This window comes from Vombatus ursinus, unplaced genomic scaffold (assembly GCF_900497805.2).
Source record: "Vombatus ursinus unplaced genomic scaffold, bare-nosed wombat genome assembly UNPS02014772.1, whole genome shotgun sequence".
Taxonomy (NCBI): domain Eukaryota; kingdom Metazoa; phylum Chordata; class Mammalia; order Diprotodontia; family Vombatidae; genus Vombatus; species Vombatus ursinus.
In genome coordinates, this window is record NW_020954550.1 from 28,306,765 (window position 1) to 28,329,201 (window position 22,437).

Below are 22,437 nucleotides of genomic sequence, written 5' to 3' on the forward strand. Positions count from 1 at the left end.
GTACTGTCCAAGTGAGAGATAGCTAGGTGGGGTAGTGGTTAGAGTGCCAGACCTGAAGACAGGAAGACTCATCTTCCTGAGTTTAAATCTAGCCTCAGACACTTCCTAGCTGTGGGACTCTGGGTAAGTCACTTAACCTTATTTGCCTCAATTTCCTCATTTGTAAAATGAGCTGGAGAAGGAAAGGGCAAATCACTGCAGTATCTTTGCCAAGAAAACTCCAAATGTGATCCCGAAGAGTCGGACACAATAAAAAAATCACTGAACAACACTCTCAAAGTAAAAGTTAGAGGGATTGAGGGGCTACAGGTGGGAGAGACATGTAAAGGCCTCCTACAGGATAAAAAAATAAGATGAATCTTAATGAAAGCCAGTAGGCAGAAGTGATGACGGAGAACATTTGAGGCATTAGGAATAGCCAAAATGTAAAGAGTTGAGAGAGTATATTGTAGAAGGAAGGGCAAGATGGCCAGTGTCATGGGATCATAGAGTACATGGAGAGAAATGAAGAGTGAGGATATTGAAAAGAAAGGAAGGGTTATAAAGGCCTTTAAAAGCCAAACAGGGTTATCCTGAGGTAATAGGGGAACACTGGAATTTATTGAGTAAGGTGCCCTGTTTGTGGATGATGGACTGAAGCACCAAAAGCCTAGAGGCAGCAAGATCAACTGAAAGGCTATTATGATAGTCTGGTCATGAGTTGATGAGTACTTGCATCAGGAATTTAGCTAACTGACCTCTTTGTGTTTATAATACATGTTCATTTTCAGTGTATCCAAAAATTCGCATTGCCTTGTTCCCTAGCACTACTGGTGGTAGGGTAGGGGGGTGGTAGTGGATTTTAGTACATCGTGACAACAGGCTAGCTGTGTCAAACATATAGTTTAAAAAATAAATTGCAAAATAAGTTTTGGAAATGTAAAATCCTTACTCTGGTATGTGATGTTATATTACACAGTCAACTGCTTAAGTGTCATATTAAGTAGATATTGTCTTAGAAATTTAGAATCCCACTCTAATTTTTAAAGGGAGTTTCAAAGCAATGTGTACATGTCAACTTAGAGAGAATTTTTATTGCTGACTATAATTATTGTGTCAAATGAGACTTGCTTTTAAAAAAAATCAATATCTGATGAAACCTGAATAAAATGAAAAACACTGTGAGGGGATATTTAGTTATTTTGTAACAAAATTATTTTATTGAATCTTCAAGTTCTAGAAAAAAATCATACCATTCCCCAAACCAGCACTCACTACAAATTACTCCATATAATTTAATTAATAGTTGTATTGCCTAATTTTATTTTCCCTGTAATTTCCCCCAAATCAAATTATTGACCTTCATCTGGTACTCTGAGTGATCAGAACATTTTAAAGCCTGGTATATTAAATGGATTCATTTCTTAATGGGGATGGAGTGAAATTTACTTGAAAACACTTAATGATAACAACAACAAATTTTTAATGTGGATTCACACGGGTAGTTCCATAAGATATTTAAGCAATCATTAATGTACCAGGCCATGATACATAGTTTTGTTCCCCTAATACTATCCTTGGCACACTGATACTTTCCTCACTTTAAAAAATACAAAATTAATTCAACAAATTAAAATTTATTTCTAAATATTTTATGTTATTTTATGTGTATATGTATATTATAAACATTTTATTAATTTTGGATGATGCAATATTTCAATCTTCAACAAGTAATAAAAACATGTTAATTTATCATGGAGGAAAGTTCTTATTAAAGAGCAAATTAAGTATAAGAAACAAGCAGCCATATTAGCAATATTTTAATAGAAACATCTGAGGTAAGCCAACAGTGATGACAAATAATTACAAATTTAAAATCTGGATTTTTTTTTTTTACTATTCTCCAAAACTTGACATGACAAATTTTACCTTTGCATGTTTTTATTTTAATTTAATAAAATAATCTGACATAATTTTACCAGCAGGATTTCAATGGCAATTTAGGCTAAATGAGATGACAGGATCATAAGTTTAGCACTAGAAGGGACTTTAACGAGCATCAAATTTAACTTCATTTTACAGATAAAAAATCAGGGCTTCAAGAAGTTAATGACTTGACCAGGGTCACTCAGCAAGCAAAGATTCAAACTAATATTATTCTGATTTTGTATCCAATCCTCAATCTACTGTGCCACAGTTGCCTTTCAATTAAGGGAGGGCTTTGTTATGGAAACAATAGTGAAAGTCAGAAATACAAAATTTATTACCCTTTAACATATATATATATATATATATATATATATATAACTAATGATTCACATTTGGCTGTATCTAGAAAGATAGGAAATATGGCAGTTGGTTTCTACCTTTACAATAGCAGAAACGTATCTCAAATCTATATATTCAAGAGGGCAAAATTTGATGAAAATATCATAAGAATAAATGGAATCCAGGTAACTCATTTCTACCATTACTTACATGTACCAGATGCTTTAGCTGGTTTAAAACCTTCAGCCCATTTTCTCCCATTGCCTCAAATATATGTTAGGGATTTTATTAACAAGTTTACAAAACTACCAGGATCCCTGAATCCTCAAAGATGAATATGATTTTTCACTCCTCAGGAGATATGTTTTTGTTCTAGCAAATGTCATTAAAACAATACTGGCAATCTCCATTTAGATTGCCCAAGTTATACATTGATTCTCAGATATATTGTGTTTTCCCTTATGTTAAAATAAAATCTAAAGCTGAGACAAATGCAGGGATCCAGGCCTGGTTTAGAACTACTGTTCACCCACATGCCGCACATGTAATCAGTTGTCAAATATTTCTCTTTCTATCTCCATGACATCTCATATCTAAAACCTTCTTTCTACATGTATAGGTATCACTTTAGTTTAAGCCCTTATCACCTCTCTCCTAGATTACTGCAAGAACATTCTAATTGGTCTTCCTTCCTCAAATGTTTCTCCATTCCATTCTATCCTACACTCCATTGTCAAAGACATTTTCCTTAAGTACTCAGACGACCACAATTACAGCCTTACTCAGTAAACTCTAGTGGATCCAAACAATAAAATATATACTCCCTGTTTAACTCAAATCCCTTAACCACCTGGCAACAACCCATTTTTCTAGGTTTGCTGGACATTATTCATCATCCAAAATCATTAATTCAGCAAAACTGAGTAGAAATTGTTTCATTCTTTGCATTTGTATCCCCAGTGCCTATACCAGGAAAAAAGGCTCTAGTCTTGGAGGAAATGGGGATAAGAAAATGGATGCTCTAAAATTCCACTTACTGGAAACACCTTTTAGTGGGTAAAAAACAAACAAATAAACAGAAACTACCTAGGACAGGTGATACCTAAGGTTCAAATCGCATCCAATTTGCTTAACCTCTTTAAGCTTCAATTTCCACATCTGTAAATTTTGTGTAAAATGTCTATAGGAATTCCCTTGGAGGGTTGTTTTTAGAATCAAAAGTGATAGATAAAGTAAAATACTTTTCAGTCCTTAAAGGTTCTATACAAATGTCAACTACATCATAGCCTAGCACACATGATGATATTCTCTTGCTTTTGAGATGATAAGGTTCAAAGATTTATCCAAATGATTTCCTACTCCTTGGACTTTTTGTCTTAACCAACCCTCCCCCCCAAAAAGAGCAATAATTATAAAAAAGTAATAAATTTGTGTTACAAAGTAAGAATTCTTTTTTTTTATGAAAATCAACCTTCTAAATTGCTTGACATGCCATGATTGTATACTTTTTTATTATTATTTTAGGGAAATTAAAAAGTTTAGGAATCTGTATTAAGCTTTCTAGCTTGCTAAGGTATATTTCAGTAAATATCTTTGGATTCTTTGGAACTAGCCCAACTACTGCATATTCCATGCTGTTTGCTATGTGAGAGCAAGGAAGGCAGTGTGATAGCCCCAAAAGGCTAGATTTACTAGCAGAGGGAATGGGATCAAGTTATAACCTCTTTGAGTCAGAGGTTGCTCATCAGCAAAATCGTAATGATAATCACAGAAGCCTGATAAGGCTGTTAGGAGGCTCAAAGGATATTTGGCATGCAAAATTCTTTGTTAATTTTCAATCACTATATAAATTCCTACAGTTATGAAAAATAAGTGTTATTGCTGTTACTCCTGCCTTGTCCTATACTTCGTGACCCCATTTGGAGTTTTCCTTGCAGAGATACTAGATTGCTTTGCCATTTCCTTTCTTAGCTCATTTTACAGATGCAGAAACTGAGGCAAACAGGGTTAAGTGACTTGCTCAGGATCACACAGTTGGTAAGTATCTGAGGTCAGATTTGAACTCATGAAGATAAATCTTCCTGAATCCAAGCCCAGTGCTCTATCCACTGTAACACCTAGCTGCCCCAAATGTTACTTGGTTAATTTATGTCTAAGCTTTAACAATTATCTTGATCATTATTTCAACTCAATCAACAACTCATATGATGACAATATCAATAGACTTGTCAATTGTTATGTGGTCACTAGGTAGTACAATGGATAGAGGACAGAAGTTGGAGTTGGGAAAACCCCAGTTCAAATTCTGCCTCAGATATTCACCAAGTGTGTGACCTTGGGCAAGTCACTTTAATCTGTCTCAAGTTTCCTATAAAAATGTAAAATGAGCATAACATCATATAATGGATGTCATAGTAGCACTTACCTCCCCAGTGTTATTCTAAGGATTGAATGAGATAGCATATGTTAAGGGCTTTGCAAATCTTAGTGCTGTATATTATACAAGTTGTTATTCTATTGAGATATGATTATCTGTTATATACTTTATGCACTACTTTTCCTCCTAGTTTTCTATCTTTGGGCTTTTCCAATACACATTTGTATATACCCAGTAAAGTGAGTAGAAACAGAAAGAGTAATAATAAAATATGTTAGTTTTGCTCATTTTTGTTAGCCTTTATATAAAAAATTTCTGGGAAATGACTGATATATATATATATATATATATGTTTATCCCCACATTCCATTTACTTATTCAATGTCCTTTATTTTGTTGAGAATTCAATGTTATCTTGAATGTGGAGACAAATAATGAATCTATATAAAATACTTGTAGACGAGCTTACAATTTTTGCATTAAATCAGTAAAAAGTTATATTTAGAAAAATTCTCTATCAGCAGTACTTGGTAGTGTTCTTACACAAAATTATTGGCTATTTGAATTGATTTTAAACTTTGATCAACAGATTTTCCACATGACGTATGATCTAGCCAGTGCGGTGGTGAGAATATTTAACCTCATTGGAATGATGCTTCTCCTTTGTCATTGGGATGGCTGTCTTCAGTTCTTAGTGCCATTACTACAGGACTTCCCATCAGATTGCTGGGTGTCCCTAAATAAGATGGTTGTAAGTACTGTGTATTTTTATTTATATTTAAAAAAATGTTTATTTGAATGCTTTGGGAAAAAAATGGATAATTTTTACTGTGAATGATATAATTTCTCCTGCATAAGTATTCTTAGAATACATCCTCGTTTGGTATATATGGACCCTGAATCTGACATCATGTCATCTAAATTTCTTCTTCATGTCAATGTTCTTGGGAGACAAATATGTGATTGTTCATATTTTCAGATTTGAATATACCTGGAGAATATTAATTCATAAGAAATATGTATTTTAATAGGTAGCAAATCTCAAATATAGGATTCTTTAAATTAAGCAAATTTTATTTTTTAAAAAATTTAAATTACCAAGGAGTTTCATAATATTTATAACATGAGTAAAATATTATATATGGAATTCAGAAGCTTCATATACACAGCACAAATGTTAATATATGTTTTAGTTTCTGGGCCCACATAAATCAGTTGATTTCTTTGTTTTTTTAACCTAAAAAGTATGCCTGTTTTGTTTCAAACTCCCCTTCCATTAGCATCAAAATAAAATACTTTTTTCTTTGAATGATTTAAAAAATTCCTTTTCCTCACATTCATGTCATTTTATGGAAAATTGAAGGACTTGCTTAAATGGTTTTGACTTTATATAAGGTAAATGTATCTCCTCCTCTCAAAAACCTTCATTATGTGCTTACTAGCTTAGAATAACTAAACTAAACAATTTAACAGACTATATATATGTGTATATCTATATATATATATATTGATTTTCTCTTCTTAAGATAGTACATTAGACAATTTTATTTTAAGTAAACTGGTTTTGAGACTCTTAATTTCACAAGTTAAAGACAAAGTGCTGGCATTTTAATTTTGAAAACCTTTAAAATGTCTAAATATATTTATTCCATATTTATATCTTATAAAATGTGAAAAGGAAAGTTGACTGCTTATATCATTTACTGAGCATGGGATTTTCCTACAGTTGAATATATAATTATATATGTATATCTATAGATATTTCATGATGCATTAAAATATTTAAAATGTGAATAGCTTAAAAATATACTACCAATAATATATTAGCATGTGTTGTGTTATGGTGGCCATAATAGTGTTTATTGAAAATGGATATGATTCATACATCATATTTTGTCTCTGCAAGAATATTAGGATAGTTTTCTTTCAGTGGCCCTCTATATTTTGATACAATGTTGTGAATTATATTTTTTACTCATTATTAATATTAATGGCAATTAATTTCAATATTAATAATAATAATTAATGATGATGTTTATATAGTACTTTAAGATTTGTAAAGTACATTACGTATATTATTCTATTTGATCCATATAACACCACAAATAGGTGAAGTGCTACCCTTACCCCCAGAGCTTACATGACTTGCCCAGGGTCACAAAATTTAGCAGAGAGAGCTAAATCCAGATCTTCTTTACTTCAAATACATCTCTGTTATCTACCTACTTCATTCAATAACATATCTTCATTTTAATGACATCTTCAGCTATGTGAAATATGGCATAGAAGACAGTCCACCTTTGAGTGAGGAAAACTTGAGTCCAAAGTGTGCTGACATAACTTGGCTGTGTGAGTTTTTGCAAATTACTTAAACTCTCAGTGCTCTAAGCAACTCTATAAGACAATAAGTTACAGAGAAGATGTTAACCTGCATTGACAAAGGACATTTGTTCTACCAGAAATTCCAAACAGCAATGAAATCACAGGTCTAGTCCCCCATATTAGAGATATTGTAATCTCTAAACATAGCTAACTTCGGATTGATTTAGTCAAATATGACATTGAATCTATTCCAGAATTTCATTTGACCTGAAATTTAATCTTAATTTATGAATGAAGATTTAATTGGAAAATATGGAAAGAGGCCAATCTTTTAAAGTTGAAATCCTCTATCTATATATCTATCTATATTTATATATTCTTGCTTTAAGAATATTTCCATGTGTGCAATAGTTATTATAAATCTATAATAAAATAATTTGTAATAAAAGATGATATGTGTATTCTATACTTATGTATGTATATATAATCTGGATGCATAGATGTGTATATATATATATATGCATGCATACACACATACATATGTATATATCCATCTCTGTCTCTCTCTCTCTCTCTGTCTCTCTCTCTCTCTTTCCTATTTTTGGAGAAGAAAAATAGAATTTAACTGACCTTATATTGATACTTTGTTTGTCAGGTGTATGCTAATGCACCTTTGAGAAGTGGAGAATTATGGTAAATTGTTCAAATACATTCACTTAATCACATTCTGTACAACATTTTTAGCTGAAGATCAGGCAATGATTCATTTTAATCTTTGCATACCAAGTGCTTCAATACCTTTTATACGTAATTTTTCTATAAATGTTTGATAATTAAATTCAATCAAGGGAACAATAAAATATTTTTGCATCTTCATAAGGTAAGAGCACCATCTATACCAACTCTATGGCTATGTTCATTTGCTGACTTGTCGGGGGAAAGATTTGTTATAAGAAAATTTAACAAAAGCAATAATGTAAAAATTAGACCAAAATTATCTTAATAGTGAATTATAGATGCATAATTTTTAATACCATCTGAAACTGATAAAGCAGGAATCAATAGGAATAATAATTGATTATAAAGGATCCTTCTGAGAACTACCTTAGATTATCAGTAACTAGAGTTCTCTATCTCATAATTTCAATAAATGTTCTGTTTCCCCATTTCTTGTGGCTGAAAGCGGAGTTTATGAAATCTTCTTTTCTAAAGTGTTTGAAGACATGGGTATTTTTCTTTTTTCTGGAATAGTATAAATTTAGCCCTGCCCACATACAGAGGAATAGCTAGAATGTCTGTTTTCTATCCTTTTTAGTCTTATAATTTAAGTAAAATTGATTTTCTATTGATTAATAAAAATATTTTACTGAAAAAGCTACATATATTTAGCTCAAACACTCCTTTATTTAAATTGAAAGGAACTGGAAAATAAATATTGAGCTAGATAGAGCAGTCACATTCTAGTTTGTTTTCAGTCAGTCTTTCTCTGATTATACTGATTGAATAATTATCAGTAGCCATCAAACATACAGTGTGTCAGTTTCCTTGTAGATAGAATGGAAACTGTTCAATAAAATATATATTCCATATTTGATCCCATGCTTCAGATAAATGTGAACTCACTGGTTAGTAGAAACCATGAGCTGAAGAACCAGAATCAGGACCAGGAAAGAAAGGGCTTGAGAAACTTGATGATATCAGAACACTAGCTGTGCCATTCACTAATAATAAAAGCTGACATTTATGTGCCAGTTTATGAATTACAAAGTGTTCTCTCTCTCTGTCTTTCTCTCTCTCCATATATATATATACATATATATACACACGTATATATACACACACATATATTATATACATAATCATATATATGCAAGTGATCCTTACTATAATCTTGGATTACATAGGTATTATCGCCTCATTTTATAGAAGACATTGATACTTAGAAATGCAGTCAAACCCTTGCCTCTCCTCACTCCACATCCACACTTCTTCCTACCAATCTACACTGCTGGACAAATTTCCTAACTTCTCTAAGTATTAGCCTCTTCATCTGTAAAATGGGAGCTACTTTAACCTACTTTACAGAGCCGTTGTGAGAAAAAAATAAGATAATGCATAAGAGAGTGTTTTGTAATATTCATATTAGAAACTTATACTTTTTTTAGTTACTGCTATTGCTCTAATTCTCAGGGCAATAGTTCCTGAATAATTGATTTAAATGATATTTAATGTTTTTAACCTTCTGTAAAGTGTTGCAAAACCCAAATGCTAAAGGGAACTGTTGCTACATACCAAGGCAGACAATTTTCATCATGAGTTCATTGGGCATTCCCTCTGCCAGTTTAGATGATGACTCATTCATGATCTTCTCCTTCTTTGCAATTTCTGTCCATGTATTTCAATCAATCCTCAATGGAAAATGCACCCAATATGCTGAATACCTTTTCCTCTGGGTTTTTGACCATTTCTTGTGTCCCAGTGTACTTGTCCATTTGGTATTTCTTCCTCTTCTTACCTTGAACATTTATTCTGTTCCTGCAACCTCTTTTTACTAGAAGTTTACTCTGACCCTCTGTTTCCTTGCTCTGACTGGTCAGCTCCTTTCTGAAACTCCATTTTAAGAAAAGCTCTCACAGTACTCCTGATTTCATTCCTCTCCAGTCTCTGGAAATGAATACACTAACAGTATATGTACAGTCTCCACCATGATTGTCTTTGTTGTCAAAATCTTATTTCGTGCTTCATTGCCTGCTGTTTTCTACTGAATATGTTACAGACTAATTTAAAAGGACAGAATCCTTGCCTGAGGGGTTAAGACAAATGTAGTTATACAAAAGACAAATAAATAAGTGAATAAATATTTGAACTATGGCCAAGGAGGACAGAAAAATACATTTTGGTCCTGACTTGGTAGAGTGTTAAAACCTCCCACTGGAAAAAAATAATCTAAGGCATTCTATTACTGCAAGATTCTTACTTATTGGATAATAATAGTAAAGAAGAGTTTAACTGTGGAAAAAGAGGGACTGAACTGAAAGCCTTAAAGACTTTTCTAACCCACTAATTTCATGAAAATAAATACTTACCAGTAATGATGTCATTAAATATTCATAATCATATTGATTTTTTTATAACAACATTGAAATAATACAGAATTTGAGTCAGATATAAAACTGTTTTTACTCTATATTCTATTTTACATACAAATATCAAACCATGTATTCAATTGGTAGAACATCTAAAGAACAAGGAATCTTTAAAAAAAAGTTAGAATTTTATGTTAATTGTTTCACCCAATATCTTATATAATTTAATTGGTATATACTTACAAGGTGGTCATAAAGAACATATGGAACATATATAGAACATATAGAAGAAGTTTGGAGCAATTGAACAAAGTAAAAGTAACAACAACATGGAGGATTAAAACTAATGTTGACTTTGTTAATGAACTATTAATTACGCAACCAACATAACACCTTAGATGCTAACTAATTGGTGAAAAAAAATACCCCTTAAATAACAATAACAACAACTAGAATTACAAGAGTAAAATATATTTTTTCTCTCATTCAATTGTATTTAAGGAGAAAAAATAGAAAAACTTGTTACTGCTGGTTTTATCTGAGTAAATGCCAAGGTCTAAATACCAAGTTGCCAACTACTTTCCAGATTGAATTCAAGGTAAATATATAGCTAAGGGTATTCTTTTGTTTTTAAAAGAGTGAATAATTTCCACAGAAACACAAAGTTTTTGACACTGCTGGAGTGGTAGATAAATAGTACTTATGTAAACAGGATAATAATTCTGGAGCTGTTCATATTAATTACATAATCTAAGGAGATTTATGCTAACAAAAAAAGGAGTATCAGCAGCTGTTGAATTTGAATTAAAGAAAAATGAGGGAAATGGTTATAAGTTACTGAGCTCCAGAAGAAAAAAAAACATCTGGATATAGCTATTGGGAAGAAAGACAGAATTTCAAAGAATATAAATAAGCAGAACCAAAGAGGTATGCAAGTGAATGTGTGTGCATGCTAAACAGCCAGACATGAACCAACCCGTCTGTATTGTCTTATATTTGAGCCTTCTTCATTCTTTCTTCTAAAAGTTGTAACTCTAATGTTTGAACTAAGAAAAAATTACTTTCACTATCAGCAGTAAGCACACTGATCTCTCATTTTAGATAATTAGTCACTGGAGAATGAACCATTACATATATCGGTAATGTCTCCTGAGAGGTGTTATATTTAGTCTGATCTATGCTGTACACTTCTCCACCCTTCCCCCTGCCACCACCCCCATCATCGACACACACATATACACACACCAAGCTTTTGGAACATCTTGTCAGACTGAAGATCAAGGAAAATAAGGAGAAGATAAGGAATTAGGGATCTCAGAATCCAGGTTTTTCAAGAAGCTTAATAAGAACTAAAAGTAAGATCAATCATAAAACACAGTTTGGTGTATGTCAGTGGGTTATTTTTCCACATTGCCAAAATATAATCAAAGTTTGAAATGAGAAAACTTAAAGTCATAATTATCACTTATATGACATTTATATAGTTCCTTTTTAGGGTTGGAAATTGCTTTGCATACTTTATCTTTTCAATCCTTACAGTAACTCTGGGAGGTAATTGCTACAGCAATTATCTCACTTTTACAGATGGGGAAACTGAGGCTGAGAGAGGTTAAGTCCCTTGCCCAGAGTCAGATAGCTATGAAATGTCATGCAGTGTGGAGTAAGTGGGGACGTCCTAACTTATATTTTGTTTAACACAGTAACTGATAAGCCTTAAAAATCTCCAGTTTATTGAGGACACAAAAGACTAAAGACATATTAGAGTAATAGAAATACATGGTATCATCAATTTAATTTATAATAATAAGCTTGTTAAAGTGGAAATAGCACTGTATTTAGAGTCAGAAGGCCTGGTCCAGTCCCGAAACTTATTATTTCTATGACCTAGGACAAATGACTTGACTTCTCAGCGTCTCAGTTCGCTTATCTATAAAACAAGATTTGGGCCAAATGATCTCTAAGGTCCTTCCAGTTCTAAATCTATCACCTGAGCTAAACATGAGGCATATTGAAAAAAAGAAAAGGAAAAACAAAAGAAAAGAAAATGATGACAGAATTTATTTCTAACTCCTGGTCTCAAAGCATTTTACTTTCTCTTATGCATAAAACAGTGTTTCTTAGTTCTTTTATTTTAGCCTGGACCTAACTGGCTCATACCATATTTTTAGTTAGTGAGTGATTAATTCTGTCTGAGGTGGGAGGTTGTTGTATATTGTGTATATAACCTCCTCAGCTATGAGACCTATGGATGCTCAATACTAATTTATATTGATTTTTCAGCTCCCCAGGTTTCCTTTTCTCAACACTCTCACTAGCAGTCAAAATCCTTCGCTCAAATTCCTTCTTACCAGCTAACGTTCAATTTTCATTTTCAGTTCAAACTATTCATCATTAATTTTTTATCCCAGCCTTAATCAAATTTTCAACAGTTTACTTTATTTGAAACACCAAAGAAAAGGTTAACTAAGGGTGAGATTGCTTGTGCATACTTTCCATGAATCCTCATAGCCTACCCAATAGAATTCTAATATTTTAGCTTACAGTTCAAAGCCTTCTCTCTTGTACTCCCAACCAACCTTCCCAGAATATGTAGGGACACATTTCCTATCCCACATGACTCTAACAAAGTTGCTTTAGTTGTAGGTTTTCAGAAAGTATTGAAAATGCTAAGGCACTTCTAAAACTAGCCACTGGTTAGGTTTTTATTCAGTTTGGATCATACATTCTGGTAAAACTTCTGTCCTATATCAAACTTGGTAAGAAAGGCAGTGACATACAGTAGAAGGAGCAAGAGGTGTGAAGTTAGAGAATCTGACTTCATTTAATTACAAATTCTGATGCTTAACTACCTGGGACATTTTGGTCAAGTCACATAATCTCTCTGGTCCTCAGGGTCTTATATAGAATTAGGGGGTTGGATCTCCACATTTCCTTTTAGATTTCAATACATGATCCCCTGATCCTTTGGGCAGAGGGCAGTCAGGATTATAAAGGGCTTAAAAATTATGCCAATGTCTATTTAATTGAAGGAATTGATATTAACTTGAAAGGAAGAAAACTTAGTAGGATCATTTTAAATATCTGCAAGGGCTGCCTTGTGGAAGAGGGATTAGGTTTGTGCCACTTGACCTTAAAATTCAGAACTAGAGACAGAGGAGGGGAATTTGCAAAGAGATTCATCTAGGTTTAATATAAATAACAACTTTCTGGTAATCAGGTTAGTATATAGGTGGAATGTATTGTCACAAAAGGTAGAGGTTTTCCCTCTGCTCTACCTTTCATACCAGGCCTGAAAACGCATAGTTGTTTGGTTATAGATGGATTCCTCGTTCAAGTAGGATTAGGTAGTTTTATTGATTCCTTCCAATTCTGATGTTCTGTGCTTCCTAATTGGCCTACCTGCTTCTCTTCTCTCCCTTCTCCGATCTATCTTCCATGAGCTTTCCAAAAATAATTTTCCTAGGGCATGGTTCTGACCATGTCACTTGCCTGCTTCCCAAAACAACAACAACGACAACAACAGCAATTTTAGGAATTCCATATTCCCTGCAGGGAAAACACACACACACACACACAAACACAGACACCTTTGTATGACATTTAAGATCCTCTACTAATGAACTGAAGAAGGAAATGGCAAACCACTCCAGTATGAGAAAATCCCAAATGGGGTCACGAAGAGTTGTACATGACTGAGAAAAACAACTGAACAACAATAACAACATGATCTGGCTTCACCCTCTCTTTCCATACTCATTCCATTTTGTTGTTCTTATTAATTGTATGTTACAGCTAATGAATTAATACTTGTTTGATAAACTTAACATTCTATGTCCTTACCATTTGCATTCCCATAAGCAGCCCTTATGCTGGGAATACAGTCCCTTCACAGCTCTTCCTTTCAAAATTACTATCTGGTTTCTCAGCTCAGCTTAGGGGACCACACCTTCTCCAAGTTATTTCTGGCTACCACCATCTTCAGTTGTTAAGGCTATTTTGTACATACTTATTTTTGTCCATGTTGTACCTTCACTATAATTTAAGTTCCTTGATAAAACAGGTACAGACTCATTTTTTCCTTTGTATGCCCAATGTTTAGGAAAGTGAGTATCATGCAGTAGATTCTTAATGAATATCTATTGTTGAATTGAGTTGAATTACACCCTCACAGTCATTTACATATTATTTATCAAATATAAACCTAGACATTTCAAGCTCTTTATAGCTTAGTCCCTGTCTACCTTTCTAATCTTCTTACACTTACCTTTTTCTATTTATTATATGCTTCTATCATATTGGCACACTTGCTGTTCTTTACACATGCCACCCCATCTCTCATCTCTATTTTCTTACACTAGCTGACACACAAGTTTATAATTCTGGACCTCTTAAACTATGCCTAATGGAATCACTGGCTTCTTTCAAAACCAAACTCAATCTGCTGCCTTCCATTTGAGGCCTTTCCAGTAACCCTGCTTCTAATAGTTTTGCCTTTAAAATTACCTTGTATTTACTCTCTATGTAGTGTGTGTGCACCTACTTTTATAAAATTTCCCCCTTCATTAGAATATAAGCTCTCTGAGGGCAGTGACTGTTTTTGTTTATTCTTTGTATCCCCAGAGCTTAGCACAGTGCCCAACAAATAGTAAATGCTGAATAAATTCTTGTTCATTGGTTAATTAGAAGCCACACAAATACTACCATATATTACAACCTCTTAAAATTAAAGAGTAAGCCATCAGTTAAAGAAATGGTTTAACAAATTATGTCACACAAATGAAATACAATCTTAGAGTGATAAGAAATGATATGAATAATTCAGTAAAGCACAGGAGTACTAATATGAATTGTAAAGTCCTTGTAAAATAAATGGGACCTTGTAAACTAAAGAAGACCAGGAAAACAGTAAACATAATTATTTCAACAAGTAAATAAAAAATAAAGGAAGAAAGGAAGGAAGAAATGAAGAAAATTAAATGTCATGTAATTATAATGACCAAATAGATTGGCCCTGGAGATGAGCTGAGAAAATGTACGTTCCTCTGCATTTTTTTTAACCAATGTGGAAGTGGGGAGGAAGGGTGGAATCTACCGACAAAATTAAGCTGAAGAATTAGTTCATTGGTTTTACTGAGATGCTTTTTTCCTCTTTATTTTTTAAACTTCTTTCTACACAGCCATACATATTCCCATGCAGACTGTGCTCTCACTGTATGCCTCTGGTCATACCACTGGCATTATAATGTTGTGATCACTGTGATATTGTGATCATTTCAATGATGGTATGATCCACATTGTGCCCATCTATGAAGGTTATATGTTTCCATGTACCATTCTCTGCCTGGATCAGGCTGTCTGTGAACTAACAGCCTATCTCATAAACATCTTCACTGAGAGGATCCAGCTTCATTGCTGCCAATGACAGAAAAATTGTGTGTGATGTCAAGAAGCTGTGTTATGTTACCCTAGACTTATGAGAAGAGCTGGCCATTGTTGCATCTACTTCTTCTATTGAAATGAGCTATGAACTCCCTGATCTTCAGGTTATCCCCATTGACTTAAGGTTCAAGTGCCTAGAAGGCCTTTTCTAACCTTCTTTCTTAGTTATGGAATGTTACTGTATCCATGAGCCTTCACTTCAATCATAAAGTGTAATGTTGACATGTGTAAGGATCTGTATGGCAATACTGTATTGTCTAGTGATACTACCATCACATACCCATGCATATCTTACAGGAAGTAGGAGATGATAGCCCTAGCTCCAAGCACACACACACACACACACACACACACACACACGCATACACACATACACACACACACAAATCAAGATTATTGCCATAGCACAAAGTACAAACAGTTCTCACTTTGGATAACTGAAGCATTCTGCAGACCTCTAAATAAAGTGATTTTTATGTAATGCAAATTTACCTCTATCTACTCATTTCACTTAGCTTATATAACAAAGGCACACACAAAATAATACCTCTGCATAAATCATAAACTGTACTAAAATGCATATATTAAATGCTATACCCACAATAATAAACAGAATTATGAAATTTAAGCTAAAATTAATGATAAAGTATACACTGTACAGTAAAGTTAACATAAATGTGCAGTATGTTGCTCTTTCCTCAGCCAATGCATCTAGCATTTATCACTAGTGGTTGGCTCTGCAACTTTTTTTATGAAACTATCAAGCAACATTTGGACAGTAGCTCTCTCTTTGTTTCCTTGTATATCTGTTGATAGCAGGTAATATTATCCTTAACTATTCTCTAGACTTTTATAAAGCATGTGGTTCCATCTTTTCAATATAAGAAAAAAATAACTCAGATGATGAAATGCTTCTGTCAACTGCTTTTTTGTGAACCTTTCTGGTTTGAACTCAGGTTCTGAAGCTTCCCTTTGTTTTTCAGCAATCTTTGCAGCTAGCAGCTCAATCAGATCCTCATTCAATAGTTCTTCTCCATGAGACTCAATCAACTCTTCCACATTGTTCTTATCCTTTTCTACCTCCAATTTTTGCACAAATTTTACAGTCTTTTAAAAAAATTATTTATTCATTTTTTGGTGAGGCGATTGGGTTAAATGACTTCCCCAGGGTCACACAGCTAGTAAGTATGAAGTGTCTGAGGTCGGATTTGAACTCAGGTCCTCCTGACTCCAAGGCTGGAGCTGTATCCACTGTGCCACCTAGCTGCCCCTTAATTTTATAGTCCTTTCAATGACTTCTTTGAATATTTAATCTTTCTTAAATCCATGAAAACTTGGAATCAACTGGGAATACACTGTTTTCCAGACTTTCTTTATACATGCTTCTGTTAAATCTTCCCATGTCTTTCAGAATCCTTTAAATAAAGTTACATTTGCATAATGCACATTTACCTGAAGTGAGAACTGACTATACTCTGGGTTGGAGGCGCCATCCTGGCTTCCTTTGTCTCTTTCAAGTAGATGTGGATTGGCAAACAAAATGATGAGTTTAATACCTCTATTGTTTTCCACAAATGCTTCTAAATGACCTGGTGTGTGTGTGTGTATGTGTGTGTGTGTGTGTGTGTGTGTGTGTGTGTGTGTGTTTTGGCAAAGGATGTGACATGATAATCACATCCCCAAAAGACATAAGATTGGCATGGCTTTATTTTATTATTTTGATGCTTTATGATTTGAAAATGAGAATAGTGAAGATAATGAGGAGTCTAAATGTGTAAAGGAGAGTCACACAACCCCAAAGTTCTATAGTGCATCTTCAGGACTTTGTACATTAAAGAAAATGGTCATTCCAAATAGAGTATGGTGCATTGTTACAGGGAGTTTCTTATGTCTATAAAGGCTGCCCTGTTTTACACAAAGGAACTGCTTACATAAATCCAGACAAGAGGGTTGGGAGAAGCTGTAGTATTGCTTACATATAAATTATGTAATTCTACTTATTTTTTAATCTACTCCTTCAGTATATGCTCCTTCAAAAAAAATCAGAAAGAAAAATGGCTCTCTCTTTTTTGTCTCTGTCCCTACCTCCAAAACAGGTGTGAATGAAGGCTTTTATACAAATCTCCCTGGGAATTACATGTGATTGGTGTCAGTAGGAGGGGGAGAAGAAACCTGTACACTGACTTAAAACTAATTCAAATAAAAGTGCACATGTTAAAAAAGAAAACAAAACAAATGTCTCCATAGTCTATTGAATAAATACATACGCATTAGACTGGAATTTATGGCTCTCCATAAGCTATATCTAATCTACCTTTCTAGTCTGTTTTCACATTATTGCCCTTCATGTATTCAATTTTTTTAGCCACACAGAACTAATAAGTTTTCTGATCTCATTTTCTTTCTAATACCTCCATGTATTAACGTAAGTTTCTTGTCTAACTGCTGAAATTCTTCTCTTCCATTAAAGAGCATGTTCAGATGATGGTTCTTTTATGAAGCCTTCCCTATCATATTCTGAGTTCCCAAACTCTAGATGATCTATCTCTTTTCAAATTTTCATAAAGTACTTTTTTTCAGGATCTCTTCTCTACTTTCATCTCCTGGTTTCACTTACTTCACTATGCATCAGTTTACTAAGTCTTTCCAGGTTCTTCTGAGAGCATCCTGCTCATCATTTCTTACAGCCCAAAAGTATTCCAACACAATCATATACTAAAATTTGTTCAGCCATCCCCCAACTGATGGGCATCCCTTCAGGTTCTAATTCTTTGCCACCACAAAAAGAGCTGCTATAAATGTTTTTGTACAGATAGACCATTTTATTTTTTAAAAAAATTCTTTGGGATACAGACTGAGTAGTGGTATTACTAGGCCAAAGGGTATGTATGGTTTTATAGCCCTTTTGGCATAGTTCCAAACTGCTTTCCAGAATGGTTGAATCAGTTCACAACTCCACCAACAGTGAAATTAGTGTCTCAATTTTCCTACATCCCTTCCAACATTTGTAATTACCTTTCTGTCATATTACCTAATCTGATAGATGTGGGTTGGTACTTCAGAACTGTTTTAATTTTAATTTCTCTAATCAATAGTGCTTTAGAACACTTTGTCATACAACTATAGAAAACTTTGATTACTTTGTCTGAAAACTGCCTTTTCATATCATTTGACAAGTTATCAATTGGAAAATGGCTCTCATTTTTATAACACTGACTCAGTTGTTTAGTATATTTGAGACATGAAGACTTTATCAGAGAATCTTGCTGTAATTTTTTTCCACAATTATGAGTATTGTGCATTTCCATCCATCCTATTTTCCTCCTGTTTTTTCTACTCTTTCTCTTCTTTCTGGTTCTCTATCCTCATAAGTGTTTTGCTTCTTACTAATACTTTCCCTAATTCACCCTCTCTTTTATAAGTTTTTCCATTTTATTTTCCCAATCAACTCCTACTTTTCTGTAGGTAAGATAGATTTCAATACCCAACTAACTGTGTGTATTATTCCTTCTTTGAGCCAATTCTAATGAGAGTAAGATTCAATAATTCCTACTGACCTACCCCATTTTCCACTCCACTGTAAATGCCCTTGTGTGCCTTTTTGCATGTGAGATAATTTATCACAGTCTTCCTGTCCTTTTTCCCTTCTCCTAGTGCATTCCTCTTTTTCACCCCTCAATTTTATTTTTTTAGATATACCATCATATTCAACACATACCCAAACCCTCCATCTGTGTATAGTCTATCTAACTACCCTAATAATAATAAAAAAAAGTTTTTAGGAGTTTCTGGTATCATCCACCCATATAGGAAAGTAAACAGTTTACTCTTATTGAATCCTTTATGATTTCCAATTCCCATTTACCTTATTATGCTTCTCTTGAGTCTTGTATTTGACAAATTTCTGTTCAGCTCTGGTCTTTTCATCAACAATCCTTGGAAGTTTTCTATTTCATTGAATGCCCATTTCCCACCTGACAGAGTATACATACTTAGTTTTTTCTGGGTAAGTGAGTCTTGGTTGTAATCCAAGCTTTTTGCCCTCTGGAATATCATATTCCAAGTCTGCTGATTCCTTAATTTAGAAATTGCTAAATCTTGTGTTATTCTGACTGTGACTCTACAATATTTTAATTGTTTCTTTCTGACTGCTTGCAACATTTTTTTCCCCTTAACCTGAAAGCCCTGGAATTTGCTATAATATGCCTGGGACTTTTCATTTTGGAATCTCCTTCAGGAGGTGTTTGGTGGATAATTTTAATTTCTTTTTTAACTCTTCTGGTTCAAGAGTATCAGGACAATTTTCTTTGATAATTTCTTGAAAGATGATGTGCAAGATCTTTTGTTGATCATGGCTTTCAGGTCTTCTAATAATTCTTAAATTCTCTCTCCTGAAACTATTTTCTAGCTCAGTTGTTTTTCCAGTGAAATGTTTCACATTTACATCTATTTTTTTCATTCTTTTGATTTTGTTTTATTGCTTCTTGATATCTCATGGAGTCATTAGCTTCCACGTACCCAATTCTACTTTTTAGACTGTTATTTTCTTCAGTGAGCTTTTGTACCTCCCTTTCCATTTGTCCAATTCTATTTTCTAAGTTCTCTTCAGTGAATTTTTATATATCTTTTTTCCATTTGGCCAATTCTGCTTTTTAAGGCTTTCTGCCATTTACTGGATTTTTGTACCTCACTTACTATTTGGTCTATTCTATTTTTAAGGTGTTATTTTTCTTTTGTAATTTTTTGTGCCTCCTTTACCAAGCTGTTGACTCTTTTTTTCTTTATTTTTTTCCATCATTGTCATTTCTTTTCCCATTTTTCTTCTGCCTCTATCATTTGATTTTTAAAATCCATGTTAAGCTCTTCCAAGAATTTATTATTATTATTATTATTAATTATCTAAGACCAATTCACATTTTTCTTTGAGGCTTTGGATACAGCAGTTTTGATTTTGTTATGTTCTTCTGAGTTTGTGTTTTGATATTCCTTTTCACCATATTCACTTTCTGTGGTTAGATTCTTTTTTTGTTGTTTTCTCATTTTCCAACCTATTTCTTGACTTTTAATTATATATTAAAGATGAACTCCAGATGGAATCAGGATTTTTTGGGTAGCTGTTTTCAGATTAATTTCTGGTGGTCTGTAATCTTTCAGTTCTTTCAAAGTGGTAAGATCTAAGGAAAAGTGTGTTTATTACTTTCCTGACCTGTGCTTTGGTCTATGAATGACCATAAGCACTATTCTCTGCCCTGGAACGGTAAGCAGGGTCCCTGCTCCTCTGCAGCTACAAGCTCTAATCTGCTAGTACTTTTTCTCACCCTGTGATTATGACCAACTATGGACAATGCAATAGAGTCCTGCATTCATTGGCAGCAAAGAGACCCCTTTAATCTCCTTCTCACCAGTTTTCTAACCCTTTTATCATCTATAGGCTGAAAGCTTTGGAAACAGACACTACTGGTGCTATTTAGTTGCTCCCAGGGCCTGCTGCTACTTTTCTGTGGTGTGCCCTGTGCTAGTACAGTTTGTGCTGGACTGCATTCCACTCTCACCTCAGTGTGATAGAACTTTCCTGCCAACCTTCTAAGTTGTCTTGGGCTAGCAATTTTTTCACCCCATCCTTTTGTGAGTCCTGCCACTCCAGAATTTGTTTGGAATAATTATTTAAAGTTCTTGGGATGGGAATTTGGGAGAGCACAGGTGAGTCTCTGACTTTTCTCTGTCATCTCCCATAATTAAATTTGTTAAAAAAACTATTTAAGAGAAAATTTGTTCTATTTACTTTTCAAGCAATATTACCAACTTCCACTTGATTATATACTTGTCATTTTTACTTATCTGGGAGATAAAAAGAAGGAAAATGAAGACAATACTAGAGATTATGAGGAGGAAAAAAATAACAGCCTCTAATTTAGCTGCGGACCATATACTATAAAAGGCACACACACCATGAGTGAAAGTATATACAATGATTCAATGTTAGTACTTTTTAAATTTGGTAGTTTTCATAAATGAGTTCATATTCTAACCTATCTTATCCTTGATACCTCTCTCCAATTGGCGAGTAAGTCAGAGGTTTGCTGATTAAGGACATTTTCTAGGTTATTTAGTTCAATTTGTTGAAGTAATTTACTTAGATTGGTTAATCTTCTGTATAAAATTATTATAATTTGTGTCAATGGCATTTCTGTTGTTCACCTCCCATTTTTTTTATTGTTAATGACTTGTTGAAATAATCTTCAGGATTAAACTGCAAGATTGACATCATAACTTTTTTCTTCTTATTTTTTTTTTACTTGCATTTTACTAGTTCTGAACTTACCTCTAAGGTAAGGTGATTTTAAGCAGGCAAGTTAATCCATAGACAACTCTGGCATCAATACCAAGTGTTATCTGTCAAAAATACAGTTTAGCTTTTATTTTGTAGGAAATGGGATGTTTTGGTCTACTACATAGGTGACATCAAGGAAGATGACAATTATATTCATGCTAGATTATATCTCTAATAGAGATACTATATTTATATCATGCATTTTATAGAGGCCAAATAAATTTTGAAAAAAATTCCCCTCATGCAGTTATAACTCAAGAAGTTATAACTTGAGAAAAACGATGTTTTAAGTTTACTGGATAATCAGGGTATTGAATAAAACAGCATTTAGAACACTGTCAGTTATTTCTATAGTCATCATTATTAAGGATATGTTTAATGCTTTATCCTGAAAAAAAGGATAACACATTTGCCATTTTATGGAAGGATAAGTCATTTGATATTTTGTAAACTCATGATTCAATAACACTTATTTATATCTTACCTCTCTCTCTCTCTCTTCAGATTTACCTGCAGAAAATTTCCTTTATTTTTTTAACTAACAATTATTTACATGTGCCATTTTCCCTATTGCAATGTGTTCATATGTTTACTCCAGTTTTATCAAGAGGTATCTGATATCCGTATACTTATCT

General features: G+C 33.4%; 1 protein-coding gene across 1 annotated transcript in view; it reads left to right on the plus strand.

The window, feature by feature from the left end:
- The window catches only part of HCN1 (hyperpolarization activated cyclic nucleotide gated potassium channel 1), a 577,083-nt gene that overhangs the window by 301,768 nt on the left and 252,878 nt on the right, over nucleotides 1–22,437 (plus strand). Inside the window, exon 3 of the mRNA XM_027863629.1 lies at nucleotides 5,214–5,375. Coding sequence (XP_027719430.1) covers nucleotides 5,214–5,375 — 162 coding nt within the window. The remainder of the gene's footprint in view (nucleotides 1–5,213; nucleotides 5,376–22,437) is intronic.